Source organism: Globicephala melas, chromosome 1 (assembly GCF_963455315.2).
Source record: "Globicephala melas chromosome 1, mGloMel1.2, whole genome shotgun sequence".
NCBI lineage: Eukaryota > Metazoa > Chordata > Mammalia > Artiodactyla > Delphinidae > Globicephala > Globicephala melas.
This window is the reverse complement of record NC_083314.1, coordinates 70,017,493-70,034,879: the sequence shown is the minus strand read 5'-3', so window position 1 is coordinate 70,034,879 and position 17,387 is coordinate 70,017,493. Positions and strand designations below refer to the sequence as shown.

Below are 17,387 nucleotides of genomic sequence, written 5' to 3'. Positions count from 1 at the left end.
CAGGCCCCTCGCGCCATCCCCATTGGACTGGAGAATGAGTGACGCGAGAGGCCCCGCCCCTCCCCGCCCCGCTCCTTCGCGGCGCTCGTCTCCGCGCCCGCCTCGTCGCTTGCGCCGTGGGCGCTGACGTGTCTGGGCGGGTGGTTGCGACTCCTCCCCGCGCGGGCAGCCACTCGTCGCGGCGACGAAGGGGCGGGGTGGCCGGGGCCGGCGCTCCCCCTGGCCCCAGCTACTGGCCCCAGCTCCTGGCCCGCCCTGCCGCCCCGGCCCCACGGATGAGAGTATATATTCGGAGCGGGCGCTGGACGCCGATGAGTGGCCGCGCCGAAGGAGCCGGAGCTGGGCGGAGCTGTGGTCGCGCCGAGAGAGGTGAGGGACTCCCAGCTCAGTCGCTGTCTACTCTTGTCACCCTGGAGGAGACGGCGGGACTCGGGACCCGGGGCGGGTGGGGGCCTGGTGCCGCCACGCACCCGCTTCCACGGCCACGCGCGCGACGTGGACACGCGGCGCACGTACGTGCAAAGAGCCAGCAACCTGGCACACGCCGAGGAGCGCGCTGCCCACCCACACTGCTCCCGTGTGGCCCGCAGCGCTTCTCAGCCTCGGCGACCCCGCTGGGAGTGCTGGCATGAGGGCGCCCACATGGGCAGTGTCTGCAATCAAGGGTTTGTCAAGAGGTTGGGAGTGGAGCCTCGCCTGGACCCGGGATGGGGGCCTTGAGGTTCTCAGGCTAGGGCCTTGTGGACAGTTTTGCCAAGCTTGGGGGGCCTACAGTGGGGACAAGTCGTTGGAACTGTGCGGTGGGAGTGAGTTGGGGTGTCCTGAGTATATGAGGAAAAGACTCTGAAAGCGTTGATGGTAAGGATTGGAGATACTTGTGGGGGCCATGAGAGTGGGACAAAACCTACTTGCCGTTTTGTTTTAATACTGATGATGGAAGAGGGTTGAAATTTCTGGCTTTCCCCTGGCTTGGCCAAGCAGCAACATGGGATTGGAGGGTTCAGAGCACACATGTGCTGTATGGCTTCCCGAAGATTTTGTTAAGTTTGGCCTGACCCTATGCTATATTTATTTGTACATGGTTTATGAAATCTGAAATCAGGGAATAGTGATTGTGATAATGTGTGTATGTTATTATGTAGTGCCTTTAGTTTAAGGGCTTTCTGGTGAAATTAACTAGGTGTGGACAGAAGGCAGTTTCTGTTCCTTCACTGTTATTGAGTTGCCTCACTTAGCTTGGGCTAAAAAAGACTTAATAGGCTGTGCTGTGAAGGATTTAAAGCATTCAGTGGTTATGGCTCCTCCCCATGACTATTTTTCAAACGCTCTAAGAGGTTACTTATCAATTTGGGGGACATAATATAGCTGCAGAGATAGAGGTAGGAAGGAGACCAGAAGAGGAGGGGGAAATACTAAATATCTTTTAAACTGGAATTTAAATTCTGATAAAGTTATGTTTGATAATGGTGGGGTACTGCCAAATATGTCACGTAGCAAGTTCTGTCATAATTTCTAGATCTTCAACTTTTTCAGACTTTGGTTGTCAAAGTAAAAATCCTTGTCTAATTCTCTTATTCACTACTGCTTACCCATTACACACACGCACACACCTCTTATCAGAATTAATGGAGAAAATAATACGATTTTTGTGGCATGGAGGTGGTTATATCTGGTTCATCCTGTAAAGTTCCTCTCCTACTTGTCCTGTACATTTTCTTCCTTTCTCCATTCTGTTGGCTTATGAACTCAGTTTTGCAAAGTGAGTCAGGTATAAGAAAATCAACTGTGTCTGTATTTTTGAATAAAGTACAAATCACCTGTTTCTCTTTCTCTTGCCACCCCTCTCTTACACATATACGCACATGCACATGGAGATAACAGAGTCTTTCTCTTGAGAGTCAGTATAGCATGATGGTTAAGAGCATGAATTTAGGAGTCAGGCTGTTAGGGTTTGAATCCTAGCTCCGTCACTTTACTGGTTTTGGACCTTGAGCAAGTTATCTCTGTGGCTCAATTTCTTCCTCTGTAAAGTAATCCCAATAACAGTACCTTAGAGTTGTTTTGAGGATTAGCAGCTATCTATAAAGCAATAAGAATCGTGCTGCCATATATATGGTAGTGTTTGTTGTTATTGCCCCTTCAAGGGACCCACAGATGTAGGTTCTCTTAACCTGAGTTTGTAAATGGTGTTTGATGTTTAATAGTCCTCATGAGATAGAGAGTATTATTAATCCCACTTTACAGGTGGGGAAACGGAGGCATAGGGAAATTAAGTAATTCAGCTGAACTCCAGAATTTTGCTCTCAACTACCTTGTATATTGCCTTTTACTATTCTTACATGAGAAGATTCTTGCTTTTTCTTTGATACCTACTTTTCCTCTGTCCTTTATATCTAAGCTAAGCAATTATAATGCAGTGATGATTCTTCCCAGTGTGTCTCAAATTTATCCCTTTCACTCTTATTTCCTCTGCAACAAATCTGGTTGCTCTTTGGTTTTTCACACCTGCAATTGTCTTTTAACTTGTTTTCCTGCTTCTAGTTGTCCCTCCTTACAGTCTGTTTTGTGCCATGCTCTTTTCTCTCATCTCTCTAAAGCATGGTGGAACGGCCCTGTTTAGTAATCTGTGTTGGCTTCCTGTTACCTACTCTGTTTGGTCTAAATTCCTTTGCTTAGTTTTCAAGGCTCTTCATGGGTTAGCCCTAACCTACATCATTTCCCATCATTCTACATAAAACTTGAACTTTCTTACTGCTCTCCATCCTACACATGTTTACTTACCATGGCCACCAGGCTCTGCTTGTTTCCTAATCTTGTCTATATAATCTGTTCAACCGTTGAGGCACAGCTAGATCATATTTCCTTTGTGAACTCTTTCTGGACAATGCCTGTCTTCTCTTGCATTTATCTGTATTAGCTGAGTAGATTAAATATTTCCTCTTTCTCCTATTTTTTATTACTATTAACATTTGGCTGGATTATCATGGAATGCTCTTAAAAAGCATTACCATATCACTTGATTGTTATGTGTGTATTGCTTGTCCTTTAGGGCTCAATTCTTTTTTTTTTTAAATTTAAATTATTTTTTATACAGCAGGTTCTTATTATCTGTTTTATACGTATTAGTGTATACATGTCAATCCCAATCTCCCAGTTCATCCCACTGCCACCCACCACATTCTCCCCCTTGGTGTCCATACATTTGCTCTCTACATCTGTGTCACTATTTCTGCCATGCAAACTGGTTCATCTGTACCATTTTTTTGGATTCCACATATACACGTTAATATACGATATTTGTTTTTCTCTTTCTGACTTACTTCACTCTGTATGACAGTCTCTAGATCCATCCACGTCTCTAGAAATGACTCAGTTTCGTTCCTTTTTATGGCTGAGTAATACTCCATTGTATATATGTACTAAATCTTTATCCATTTGTCTGTCGATGGGCATTTAGGTTGCTTCCATGACCTGGCTGTTGTAAATAGTGCTGCAATGAACATTGGGGTGCATGTGTCTTTTTGAATTATTGTTTTCTCTGGGTATATGCCCAGTAGTGGGATTGCTGGGTCATATGGTAATTCTATTTTTAGTTTTTTAAGGAACCTCCATAGTGGCTGTATCAATTTACATTCCCACTAACAGTGTATGAGGGTTCCCTTTTCTCCACACCCTCTCCAGCATTTGTTGTTTGTAGATTTTCTGATGATGCCCATTCTAACTGGTGTGAGGTGATACCTCATTGTAGTTTTGATTTACATTTCTCTAATAATTAGTGATGTTGAGCACCTTTTAATGTGCTTCTTGGCCATCTGTATGTCTTCTTTGGAGAAAAGTCTGTTTAGGTCTCCTGCCCATTTTTTGGTTGAGTTTTTTTTTAATATTGAGCTGCTTGAGCTATTTACATATTTTGGAGATTAATCCTCTGTCTGTTGATTCGTTTGCAAATATTTTCTCCCATTCTGAGGGTTGTCTTGTTTATAGTTTCATTTGCTTTGCAAAAGCTTTTAAGTTTCATTAGGTCCCATTTGTTTATTTTTCTTTTTATTTCCATTACTCTAGGAGGTGGATCAAAAAAGATCTTGCTGTGATTTATGTCAAAGAGTGTTCTTCCTATGTTTTCCTCTAAGAGTTTTATAGTGTCCAGTCTTACATTTAGGTCTCTAATCCATTTTGAGTTTATTTTTGTGTATGGTGTTAGGGAGTGTTCTGATTTCATTCTTTTACATGTAGCTGTCCATTTTTCCCAGCACCACTTATTGAAGAGACTGTCTTTTCTCCGTTGTATATCCTTGCCTCCTTTATCATAGATTAGTTGACCATAAGTGCGTGGGTTTATCTCTGGGCTTTTTATCCTGTTTCATTGATCTATATTCCTGTTTTTGTGCCAGTACCATATTGTCTTGATTACTGTAGCTTTGTAGTATAGTCTTAAGTTAGGGAGCCTGATTCCTCCAACTCCATTTTTTTTCCTTCAAGACTGCTTTGGCTATTCGGGATCTTGTGTCTCCATACAAATTTTAAGATTTTTTTGTTCTAGTTCTGTAAAAAAAAAGCCACTGGTAATTTGATAGGGATTGCACTGAATCTACAGATTGCTTTGGGTAGTATGGTCATTATCATGATATTGATTCTTCCAATCCAAGAACATGGTATATCTCTCCATCCGTTTGTGTCATCTTTGATTTCTTTCATCAGTGTATTATAGTTTTCTGAGTACAGGTCTTTTACCTCCTTAGGTAGGTTTATTCCTAGGTATTTTATTCTTTTCGTTGCAATGGTGAAATTAAGGATTGTTTCCTTAATTTCTCTTTCTGATCTTTTGTTGTTAGTGTATAGGAATGCAAGAGATTTCTGTGCATTAATTTTGTATCCTGCAACTTTACCAAATTCATTGATTAGCTCTAGTAATTTTCTGGTGGCATCTTTAGGATTCTCTACCTATAGTATCATGTCATCTGCAAACAGTGACAGTTTTACTTCTTCATTTACAATTTGTATTCCTTTTACTTCTTTTTCTTCTCTGATTGCTGTGACTAGGACTTCCAAAAGTATGTTGAATAATAGTGGCAAGAGTAGACATCCTTGTCTTGTTCCTGATCTTAGAGGAAACGCTTTCAGTTTTTCACCATTGAGAATGATATTTGCTGTGTGTTTGTTGTATATGGCCTTTATGATGTTGAGGTAGTTTCCCACTATGCCCACTTTCTGAAGAGTTTTTATCATAAATGGGTGTAGAATTTTGTCAAAAGCTTTTTCTGCATCTATTGAGATGATCATATGGTTTTTATTCTTCAATTTGTTGTTTTCAATAATGTTTCTTTGTCTTTAATTTTTGTCAGTTTGATTACTGTGTGTCTTAGTGTGTTTCTCCTTGGGTTTATCCTGCCTGGGACTCTTTGTGCTCTGGACCTGCATGGCTATTTCCTTTCCCGTGTTAAGGAAGTTTTCTACTATATTCTCTTCAAATATTTTCTCAGATCCTTTCTCTCTCTCTTCTCCTTCTGGGACCCTATAATGCAAATGTTGTTGTGTTTAATGTTGTCCCAGAGGTCTCTTAGGCTGTCTTCATTTCTTTTCATTCTTTTTTCTTTATTCTGTTCCACAGCAGTGAATTCCACCATTCTGTCTTCCATGTCACTTATCCGTTCTTCTGCCTCAGTTATTCTGCTGTTGATTCCTTCTAGTGTATTTTTCATTTCAGTTATTGTAGTGTTCATCTCTGTTTAATTGTTCTTTAATTCTATTAGGAGTTTGTTAAACATTTCTTGCATCTTCTCGATCTTTGCCTCCATTCTTTTTCTGAGGTCCTGTATCATCTTCACTATCATTATTCTGGATTCTTTTTCTGGAAGTTTGCTATCTGCACTTCATTTAGTTGTTCCTTCATCTGGTACAATGTCCTCTGCCTTTTCACTTTGCCTGTCTCTCTGTGAATGTGATTTTCCTTCCACAGGCTGCAGAATTGTAGTCATTCTTGCTTCTGCTGTCTGCCCTGTGGTGGATGAGGCTATCTAAGAGGCTTGTGCAAGCTTCCTGATGGGAGGGACTGGTGGTGGGTAGAGCTGGGTGTTGCTCTGGTAGGCAGAGCTCAGTACAACTTTAATCTGCTTGTCTGCTGATGGGTGGGGCTGGGTTCCCTCCCTGTTGGTTGTTTGGCCTGAGAAGACCCAGCACTGGAGCCTACCAGTGGAGCTCTTTGGTGGGGCTGATGGCCGACTCTTGGAGGGCTCACGCCAAGGAGCACGTCCCAGAACTTCTGCCACCAGTGTCCTTGTCCCCGTGGTGAGTCACAGCCACCCACCCCCCCACCTCTGCAGTAGACCCTCCAACACTAGCAGGTAGGTCCAGTTCAGTCTCCCGTAGGCTCACCGCTCACTCCCCTGGGTCCCGATGCGCACACTACTTCATGTGTGCCCTCCAAGAGTGGAGTCTCCACTTCCTCCAATCCTGTCAAAGTCCCGCAATCAAATCCCACCAGCCTTCAAAGTCTGATTCTCTAGGAATTCCTCCTCCTCTTGCCCACCCGCAGTTTGGGAAGCCTGATGTGGGGCTCAGAACTTTCACTTCATTGGGTGGACCTCTGTGGTATAAGTGTTCTCCAGTTTGTGCGTCACCCACCCAGCGACTATGGGATTTGATTTTATTGTGATTGCACCCCTCCTACCATCTCATTGTGGTTTCTCCCCGTCCTTAGATGTGAGGCATCTTTTTTGGTGAGTTCCAGTGTCCTCCTGTCGATCATTGTTCAGCAGTTGTGATTCTGGTGCTCTCGCAAGAGGGAGTGAGCGCACATTCCTTCTTTTCCACCATCTTGGACCAATCTCCTAGGGCTCAATTCATAGTAAAGACAGTGGATATATTTTATTGCTTCTTTGTGGAAGTTGCTCTTTAAATAAAATGGTTTTTTGTTTGTTTGTTTGTTTGTTTTTTGCGGTATGCGGGCCTCTCACTGCTGTGGCCTCTCCCGCCGCAGAGCACAGGCTCCGGATGTGCAGGCCCAGCGGCTATGGCTCACGGGCCCAGCCACTCCGCGGCATGCGGGATCCTCCTGGACCGGGGCACGAACCCGTGTGCCTTGCATCGGCAGGCGGACTCTCAACCACTGTGCCACCAGGGAAGCCCTAAAATGTATTTTTTATAATTATAGGGTTCCTGTCTTCTTGATATTGTTGTATTCTGAATTCTGTGTTTCTGTCCTTAGAGATAAAAGAAGGGTTGAAATATTAAACAGTCAAGTGTTCTTTCAGTAGTAGCTTAGTGGTCAGAGGAGTAGTATAGAGGCAACTAGAGCCCTGGGATCAGACTGTCTGCATTCACACCCTAGCTCCACCAGTCAGCCGGGTTGCTTTGCCTCTCTGTGCCTCATTCTCCTCAGCTGTAAAGCGATGATAATAATAGTATTTATGTCATAGAGTTGTTGAAAATTACATGAGACCGTGTAGGTAAAGTACTTGGTGCAGTGCCTGGTATATAAGAATAATTAGCATTGTCTTACAAGTTTGATCTCTTATGAGTATGATCATGATGGAAAGGCAGAATTTCCTTAACATCAAGGGTTGAAAAATTTTTTTTTATTTTATTAAAAAATTTTTTTGGCCATGCTGTGGGGCTTGCAGGATCTTACTTCCCCGACCAGGGATTGAACCCGGGCCCTGGCAGTGAAAGCGCTGAGTCCTAACCACTGGACCACAGGGAACTCCCAAGATTTTTTTTTTTTTTTTTTTTGTGGTACGCGGGCCTCTCACTGTTGTGGCCTTTCCCGTTGCGGAGCACAGACTCCGGACGCGCAGGCTCAGCGGCCATGGCTCACGGGCCCAGCCGCTCCGTGGCATGTGGGATCTTCCCGGACTGGGGCACGAACCCATGTCCCCTGCATCGGCAGGCGGACTCTCAACCACTGCGCCACCAGGGAAGCCCCCTTTTTTTTTTTTTTTTAATGTACTTATTTTTAGCAGGAAAAATCTCAGGTTTTAAGGTTGGACTTTGACCTGCTATTCATTTCTTTTCTCTTTCAGGTTTACAGGTGCAGAAATTACACCCCAGTTATCACAAAACTTGGCTACCAGAGCATTATGAATGTTAATGACCTCAAACTCAGGTTGTCCAAAGCTGGGCAAGAACATCTATTGCAGTTCTGGAATGAGCTGGAAGAAGCCCAACAGGTAGAACTTTTCACAGAGCTCCAGGCCATGAACTTTGAGGAGCTGAACTTCTTTTTCCAAAAGGCCATTGAAGGATTTAACCATTCTTCCCAGCCAGAGAAAGTGGACTCACGGATGGAAGCTGTCCCTCGAGAGGTGTTGGGCAGTGCTACCAGGGATCACGATCAGCTGCAGGCCTGGGAAAGTGAAGGTACTGAGCCTGGGAAGATTTGCTCTAAGGCTTATTATGAGATGTACTAAAACCATTAAAGTAACAGTATTTTCACTTCCTTAAGACCTTAAGCCAGGTGACTGATCTGAGAGTGACAGATTGTGTGGCCAAGAGGCCGCAGTGGCTCCTGTTGCCCGTCTCTCCATTCTCTTTTCATTTCTGGTGGCTGCTTCAAGGCTCTTCTCATTCAAGTCATAATTTGCCTCTAAGTCTCTTTCCTTTCTCAGTGTCCGTACTTCTATTAGATTTCCCTTCCTGAAGCACAAGCTGAATGATTCAGTTTATGCTAGCTTACTCCAAAACCCTTCCCTAACACGGCCCTATCCAATCTTGTCTCTTATGTTTCTCTCCACTGCTACTGCCCCACACCTTTCAGCTGGACCCTGTAATTCACCTTTCTCTGAACATTCTAGTATGCCTTTCCTGCCTTTGCTCATGCTCGTCCTTAGCTGGGTCTGGCCTTTACCCCTTCTCCATGTAGCTGGATCACCTTGTGACGCCACCTGTCTCCTGGAGCTGTGCAGTGAGGTGGCTGTGCCACTTGGGAAACTTACACTCATTCTCCAAGGTTCACCACATATACTCTTTCATCTGTCACCTTTCTGTCAGTGTCCCAGGTTGAAATTATTTGTCCGTGCTCGTCTTTCATTTTTTCTTATAATAAGGGTTGTTTATGTCTATCTTCATCATTACATTGTAAACTTTTAAAGAGCAACCCGTGTCCTAGGTGTCTATGTATGTCACATAGCATATTTAGAGCAGTGTTTTGCAGTTATATGTTGGTCGATAAATGTTTGTTGAATTTCCCCAATGCTTTTTCCTCTAAAGCATATCATAAAATCTGTCCCCATAACTAGTACTAATGAGTGCTTTTGACAGTGGCAAAATAGCTAAAATTTAGCTTTTTTTGGTAGGGTTAAGAACTGTGGTTTTTATAATCTACTACTCCTCCATAAGTAAAAGTGACTAAATATTGCAGGCCCTTGAGTGTTTGTACATGCTGTTGTCAAATCTGGACCTCATTTCCTCAGTTGTCGAATGAACAGATTGGACTAATACTTTTTCCTTTTTAAAAAAACATTACTCTATCGCAAAAATAATATCAAAGTAACAGAACTACGGTAGAGAAATTGCCCATAACCTCATCAAATCTATGTTTTTATTTGTCCACATTGCCACCTAGTACTTGATTATATACATATTTACTTTTATAGATATGGTTTATAGTCTAAATTTGCACCATACTATGGGTATTTTTATTGTCTTTCGCTTTTTGGCACTCCCTGCAACCCCCCAAAAAAGAAACATAACTGCCATTATGAACCTTCTTCTCTGCCATTATCTTCATGTCTTTCTCTGGGCTTACAGATCTACTGTTTTTCAAACTGTTCCAAAGACCTCTAGGGTTTCAACTGCTGGTGAAACTGTGGAGAGGGGGGAACAGATACTAAACAGATAGGTCTCCAGCCCCTTCATCTCCCCACTCCAGGAGCAGTTCTACTTTGACCTGTTTTTATGTATTTGATACATAAACAAATAAACCTCTTTACATGAAGTTTTACTTAAAAGGGGTTGAAGATTGAAAACATTGAAAATAATTGGATGATCTTCAAGGAGGCCCTTTCATATTTAAAATGCTTGGTAGTGGCTAACCTCTCTTCTTACTTAGAACAGGGCTCTGCCACTAAGATGTGAGAGAGTGGCTTCCAGATGGATCCTTCTGAATGGAGGACAGTAGTGACCCCCACTAACTTTGGATTCATTAATCTTTCCCTCCCTCCCTGGGTTTCACCAAAAGCCACACAGGACCTCTTCTTACCCTCTGGTATTCCAGCTGCCTATATTTCTCCTTGTGATTTTATGGAGATAAAGTCTTAGAATTAACTCTTATGGAAAGCCAAGCATTGGCCTTGTATAATGGGGACCATGAGCAACAGTCAAGACTATAGTTTGAGTCTATAGTTTGAGTCTCTTCTTTATGGCCTTTTTGTTGGAATCTGTGGAACTAAAAGTCCACATTTATGACTTCTCATTTAGATTAAAATCCAGAACTGTTACAAGCAAGTCTAGTATAAGAAGGTGCAAAGCAAGCTTCCTTTTGGCTTGCTGTCAAGGGAAGAATATTTATTTGTGGCTTAAGAAGTAGGGGTGGAGAGGGAGACTTTTTAACTGGCGTTAACAACATTTTCATTAGGTAGAAACTGCCATATGTGTGCAAATTCATAACAAAAGGAAGTTTCTGCAGTAAGTTATCAAAGGAAAGAGATTGCCATTGCAAAGATTCCAATGCTTTATTTCAGATAGTAGGAAATTCCTGATAATTGTATCAAAGACAACCTCCCCCACCAGCCCCCACTGTGCCTGCCCCCATCCCACTGCCCCAGGATAGGGGAAATAAAAGCATTGTACAATAATTTCAAAGTGTCTGGTGGCTATTGACCTTAGACATTTTAACACCTAGGGTGGAAAATTATTGGTGAAGGATAAATACGTAAGCTACCACTGTGCTTTTTATTGAAGAGAGATCTTGTTTTGATTTAATTCTTGAAGTGTTCTGGCCAGTTGTAGAAAATGGAATGTAGAGTGGTAACTGAAAAACCTCTATCTTACAAAACTGAGGTCTTGGAAGAAGTAGTTCAGAAGCTTCAATGAGAATATCATTTTAGAAAAGATATTCACACTGGGAAAATATATTTGCTTAAAAAAAAATCCCGTTCTTCATTAAAAGAAATGCATGCTTAAACTGAACACAAAACAATCTTGTAATTCTGTGTTATAATAAGAAATTAATATTCAGTGTTAGCCTTTTTTTTTTTTACCTGTGAGACATTTAAAAAATTAATCTATATAGCATTGTAGAAAAGTAAATGGATTGTTTAGAAAAAATGTATTCATGACATTATCTTCCTCTACATTTCCTGAAATCTAGTGCAGTGATATTTCTAACAGATTTGTTTTATTTTAAAAGTAACACATACCTATTTTGGAGAAGTTGGAAAATACTAAGAATTACAAAGGAAAAAAGATAAATCTCTGCTGTCCCACAATCTAGAGATAAATACTCGCTAGTAGTATTTTATAGTATTTTCTTATATACACACACATACATTAGGATTATAGTTTATGTATAGTCTTGTAGCCTGCTCCAGAAATCGTTATTATGAAAAATTTCAAGCATATTTGGAAGCAGATATTTGGAGACAAAAAATAGTATAATGAACTTCTATATATGCATTACCTTAATTAAATAATTATGAAAATTTTGTTAATTTTGCTTTATCCCTCTTTCATTTTTCTCTGCTGTAGTATTTTAAGGCAACTTGCAAACATTATGTTTACCCTCATAAAATTCAGTATACATCTCTTAAGTATAAGGACATTTTCTTCCTAATTACGATGCCATTATTATACCTAATGAAATTCACAATAATCCCCCAGTATCTAAAACCAGTTCAAATAGAGATTTCCCTTATTAGTCTACTTTTTTGTGCTTAATATTTTGGGGAAGTAGTTAATCCATAAAATAATTGTTTCACCTGTAAAATGTGATTAAAAATTAAAGACTTAAAATATCTCCTCTCTTGTGTATAGTCTTTCTTCATTTCCACCAGTTGAATAGCCTGTTTACCCCACCCCTTGTCCAGGAGTGCTGAAAGTTTAGATAGAAAGCTCTGGGAATGCTCTACATCAGAAGCACCTGTGCCAACCTCCTTGTTTCAGGCACGTGCCCAAATCAAAGAGTATGTATGAGAGGAGCTAGTCCAAGCAGGAAGTTATCCAGGAAGCAGCTGACCTGTGAGAGGCCACTGTAAACTCTTCCCTCTGTTTGTTGTAAATGTTATCAGGAAAAGTGCTCGGACTCTGTTGGGCTAACATGCATGACTCCCCAAGGAGAGAGGTATACCCCTGCCCTGGAAATGGCTCATTCTGGCTTGATTTTTTTTTTTATTTTTAAACTTCTGATTTAGTGTGTGTTAGGTCCTGATTTCTGTGGGAAGGTAATTAACTCTAGTGACCTGTAATGAAAAGGTGATATAGTAATGTACTTTTCAGTTTTTTTTCCATATATTTGCAGAAGTTTTGGGATAGAAGTTCATAATTTCCTAATTGTCACATGAGTTAAATACGTTTATAATCAGTTAACATTTTTCAAATAGGTGCAGTGCTGCCTGTATAAAATTTATGTTATGACCCATACAGTTTGAAATCATGTATATTGCCATGTAACTAAAAGGCTTACTGAATTTTATTGGCCTGCTTAATTTCAAGAAGTATTTTATCTGTCATTATAAGACAGGTACTAATTTATGTGTTACACACTTTTGATAAACATTGCAGTTTTATTGTAGTAACACAGATGAAATGGATGAATACTTCAGCCCCATACTATTAGGTATTGTTAACAACAGCTGTAGCTACATTTATTTAGTTCTTGAATTGAAGCTGGCTTTGATACTCTAGGGACTGCTTTCTTTTCTCTTGTTTTTCTCTGTCTGTTCATAAGTGAGATGCATACAGCAGGAAGAAGTTAATGCAGAAACACCTTTTTATCACAAATATTTATGGATTGTATTATAATTGGTTATAATAGTTGTGGCTAGATGGAGATGAGATGTAAATGTAGATCTGCCTGGAAATGTACCCCTGGCAAGCATGGTCTCAATGCTACTTTTAAGACATAGTGATTAGATGGGTTATCAGGTCCACAGATGGAAAGAAGAATTGGAGAAAGTATGGCTGTCGGGGACTTAGGAAACAAACACATACCATTTATTTCAATGAAGAAAGAGACCACTATCAGCTGTTGGTTAGCACAGCTTTAGAATGGAAACATTTGGAAATTTGGAATGAAGCAGTAGTTTAGGGAACTGATCCAAGGAAGAGAAAAGGTTATACAGTGATATTTTGATAACCAGTAAGAATCTGTGGAAAGCGCTGGTTGGTGTTGCTTGGCCATCTGGCAAGCAGGAGCTCAGATGTGGAGCTGACTCTGGGAGTATGGCTCTTACCTTTTACAGGTAAGGGAGCTGAGAGAAGAAACTTACTTTTGGATCCCGAAGGTAAAAAAGTAAGAAGGCAGGAAGGATGATTAGAGCCATATGAACAGTACAACTTAAAACACATGTGCTCTATAAAGAAAATAAATAGTACCAAGAAAACAAAGACCTTTGTGTCCAGAATATTTATCTGGGACTTTTTGGGAACATGTTTAGAAATATTTTTGATTCCAGCACCTTTGGTGGTATGTGAGGGTCCAGACAGACTGAAGTTATTTATCTGCCATTCTAAAATGGTGCAAAACCTGACCTGAACAGACATGAGACTATTAATAAACTTTTTTTTATCCCACTTAATGTGATTATAAGGTACTGTCTCAGATCTGCTGGGGTAAAATACAACATATTGTCTGTGTACCATATTCCTTTTCTAAATTTTGAAGAGTTCTGCATTCTGAAATAAAATTCTGAAATAAATCTGGTTTAGGTAAGGAATTGTGGACCTGTATTTTAAAATAATGCTTTTTGGGTCAGTGACAGCAGAGTTAAATTTATTTCCTAGAAACCATAGTTTCTTTCATAACTCAAGGAATAACCAAATGTAAAATGGTTTTCAAAACTGCTTTATATGGTTCCCTGTTCCCTTCAGATTACTTCATCTCAAGCCAGTCTTCGTTACATGGTGGTTGTGGGGAGTGTTTAAGCACAACACGGAGCTGGAATGCTGTTAGAAATTCAGTGTTTGGCAAGGTTTGGAGAATGTGGGCTCTTCCCGGCTCAGCAGCTTTTCCATGTAGGGTGATGGGTAAGATAGATAAGAAAAGGCAGCACAACCTCTCATGAATTCAGTGGAAAAGAGTAGGAAGGGCAAGAAGGAAATAGGAAGGACAGTTTACACCCCTAAAAATTATGGTGCTATGTAATTTATCTGTTAAATGTTTGGGTGTGATAAGAGACTGCTGTAGGCAGTGCAGTGCTGGTGAATAGGCCCTGGGGTCAAGTTCTAATCCTGATTCACACTTTTTAGTTGTGTGACCTTGGGCAAGATCATTAACTCATCTGAGCCTATTATCTCTAAAATAGGGAAAATTATACCTGCCTTTTAGATTTTTAGTTACTATTTTGGAGTCTAACATTACCCCTGGTATTTTATTTTCAAACTCTGATAAGGTACAATGAAATGCCATGGAGAAAAGGACAAGGACAATTTAGTTATAGGCAAGGAAGAAAGAGAGAAAATTAATTCTCAGATAGCTTAGCTCGCAGCTTTACATCAAAGGTGAGAATTATGGAAATATCTAATGTGCTTTTACAGTTTTTGATTGAAAAAATTGCTAGAAAGTTCTTGCATAACATCCTTGGCTGTACTTAGTTACTGGCAAAGACAGATTGTAGAATCAGGACAGTTCTGATTTTATAATGGATTTATTAAGAATATTTCTTTAAGTTCACAATGTACTAGTATATTAGCTTTAGGAAAGCCCAATATATCAAAAACACATAAAGCCTAAAGCTGGTAAATTAGACAAACCTGCATTCCCTAAAGATGTAAAAAATAATAATAATTGATACTGGCGACCACTGCCCCCTCTGGCTTGGCCTACAATTGTGGATAGTGGCCTGCCTTGTTCATAGAATTTCTGAGAATTTTAATGAAAGTATGAAATTCAGAAAATAGAACAAAAGCCATCAGCCATTGCTTTATCACATCTGAGCTTTTACAGCTTTTCTAGCTTCCCAGAGATCCAGTTTCTATGTTGCCTCTTCCCACAAGCTACTCTACCTTCTGGTGCTGAAGCTGTCTACCTTAGAGTTATGAGGTAGCTCTTAGAAATGGTACGTGGCAAGATTTTATTTTATTTTATTTTTTAATCCAAACTGAGAGCCTCTGTCTCTTAATAACATTTATAGTTTCACTTACAGTTTCAAAAAAACTCTGTGTCACATCCTTCTGAGCTGCAATAGATGGCCCATTTAAAAAAAAAGAAGGCATTTTAATAAATTTTACTGAAGTATAATTACATACAATAAAATGCACTAGTTTTATGAGTTTTTAGCAAATTTACACACACATGTAACTACCACCCCAGTCAGATATACAACATTTCCATCATTCCACAAAGTCTCCTGACGCCCTTTTGCAGGCAAATCCCCTGAGCTCATTCACTTGAGTTGGGTTTCAAACCCAGCTGTCCTGACTTCAGAGCCCAGCTTCTCAACCACTGGACTACACTGCTTTCCCAACTCAGGGTTTCTTTTCTTTACATTTACTGGATGGTAGCTTGTCTAGTATACTTACATGCTCATTGATTGATTAATTGTTATTGATTGATTGATCAGCTGGAGGTAATTTAATAGCATCATCATTCATCCTGAAGCCTAGGGATCTGCTTTTATCCTATCTTTTTCTTAACTTGCCACATCTGATAAGTTGTCAAGTGCTTGTACAACATTTATAACATCTCTTGGTCTTTGCCTTCCAACCTTATCAGAATAAAAATTATTAGTTCATTAAAGTATATTATTCATTGTTTAGTGTTTGGTTGGGTTATATAAATTTAATTTTTTAATAATAAAAATGTTTTTATCAACAAGATAGTCATCCATGATTACTTGTGAATTCCTTGTCTTTACGCCTTATGCAGATAGGGTGACTCTTTGCAGCTACCTTTGTATATGTAATCCTAAAGTGTTGAATTATAGAGTGATACACGTATTTTCTTTTTTAGGACTTTTCCAGATTTCTCAGAACAAAGTAGCAGTTCTTCTTCTAGCTGGTGGGCAGGGGACAAGACTTGGTGTTGCATATCCCAAGGGGATGTATGATGTTGGTTTGCCATCCCATAAGACACTTTTTCAGATTCAAGCAGAGCGTATCCTGAAGCTTCAACAGTTAGCTGAAAAATATCATGGCAACAAATGCATCATTCCGTGGTAAGATATTCCTCATTATGGGACAGTGTCTGAACATGTATTGGTTTATAATATTCAAAATGCCTATGTACTTTATTCGTAGGCAGATGTATTTCCTGTTACTACAGATTTTCTTGGGAGCTATAATTTACTATATATGTTAAAATATGTGTTACAGCTAGATAGATAATCACTGTAGCCTTAACGAGCAATATATACTCACCTCCAACTTTTAATCCCTACCTGAGTACCTTTGGGTACTCAGAGGGTTCTCTCGGTCTAGAAACTTCATGTTGATTGGTAGTTTGTCTATGTATAGAATTTCTGATTGAAAATCAGTTTCCTTCTGAAATTTGAAAGCATTGCTCTATTGTTTCAGCATTGCTTTGGAGGGCTCCATTGCCATTCTGATCCCCAATCTTTTTTTTTCCCCTTTTGCTCTGAAAGAATTTGGGGTCTCTTTTTATCTTCAGTAACTGAAATTTCATGACGACGTGGTATGGATCTATTTTCAGTCACTGCTGTGGGCACTCGGTGGGTTCTCTCACTCTAGAAACTCATATCCTTAAGTATTGGGTTATTTAGTCCTCCTGAAACCTCACCCTTCTCCCATACACACCAGCTGAAAGCCCCATTGATTTCTCTGCTGTGGGCCAAACTGGGATTCTCAGTCTCTGATAGTATGCCAGGTCCTCAGGGCCTATCTCGGCCAGTGTTCATCTTCTAAACACCAAGAGATTACAGGAAATTCTGCTCTGTTTTTTAAAAGGTTTTGATTTAGCTCTTGAATCTGTTTCTCAGAGCAGCTTTGGAAGTTAGCATGTTTTGAGGGGGAAACCAGCTGTGCGTTTGAAATCCCTCAAGTCCCTAATCTTCTTATTTTAGCCCCAAATCTTCTTATTTTAGCCCCAGGTGACCAACAGAAACTCTGCTGGTTTCTCTGTCCTTCTGCCTGGTCCAAGCTCAGATTCTCTACCACTAGCCTTTACCCCAGATCAGCAAATACCCCCAGGAAAAGGCAGCTGCATATCTTTAGCTCTCCTTTGAAAGATTCTCACTCTCTTGAATTTTAGTTCTAATCCATGTTGCTTTTGTAGCTCT

At 40.4% G+C, this 17,387-nt stretch overlaps 1 protein-coding gene across 6 annotated transcripts in view; it reads left to right on the top strand.

Moving 5' to 3' along the window:
* Window positions 1-120: 120 nt before the first annotated feature.
* UAP1 (UDP-N-acetylglucosamine pyrophosphorylase 1) overlaps window positions 121-17,387 on the top strand; it is a 37,761-nt gene continuing 20,494 nt past the window's right edge. For 2 of the 6 annotated variants that reach the window (XM_070044031.1, XM_060297108.2), the window contains exons 1-3: window positions 544-858; window positions 8,019-8,355; window positions 16,103-16,307. In XM_070044031.1, coding sequence (XP_069900132.1) covers window positions 856-858; window positions 8,019-8,355; window positions 16,103-16,307 — 545 coding nt within the window. In that variant the 5' untranslated portion in view covers window positions 544-855. Of the gene's footprint in view, window positions 370-542; window positions 859-8,018; window positions 8,356-16,102; window positions 16,308-17,387 lie in introns of those variants that run through there. The other 4 variants (XM_070044030.1, XM_060297126.2, XM_060297115.2 and 1 more) reach the window with 4 other exon arrangements.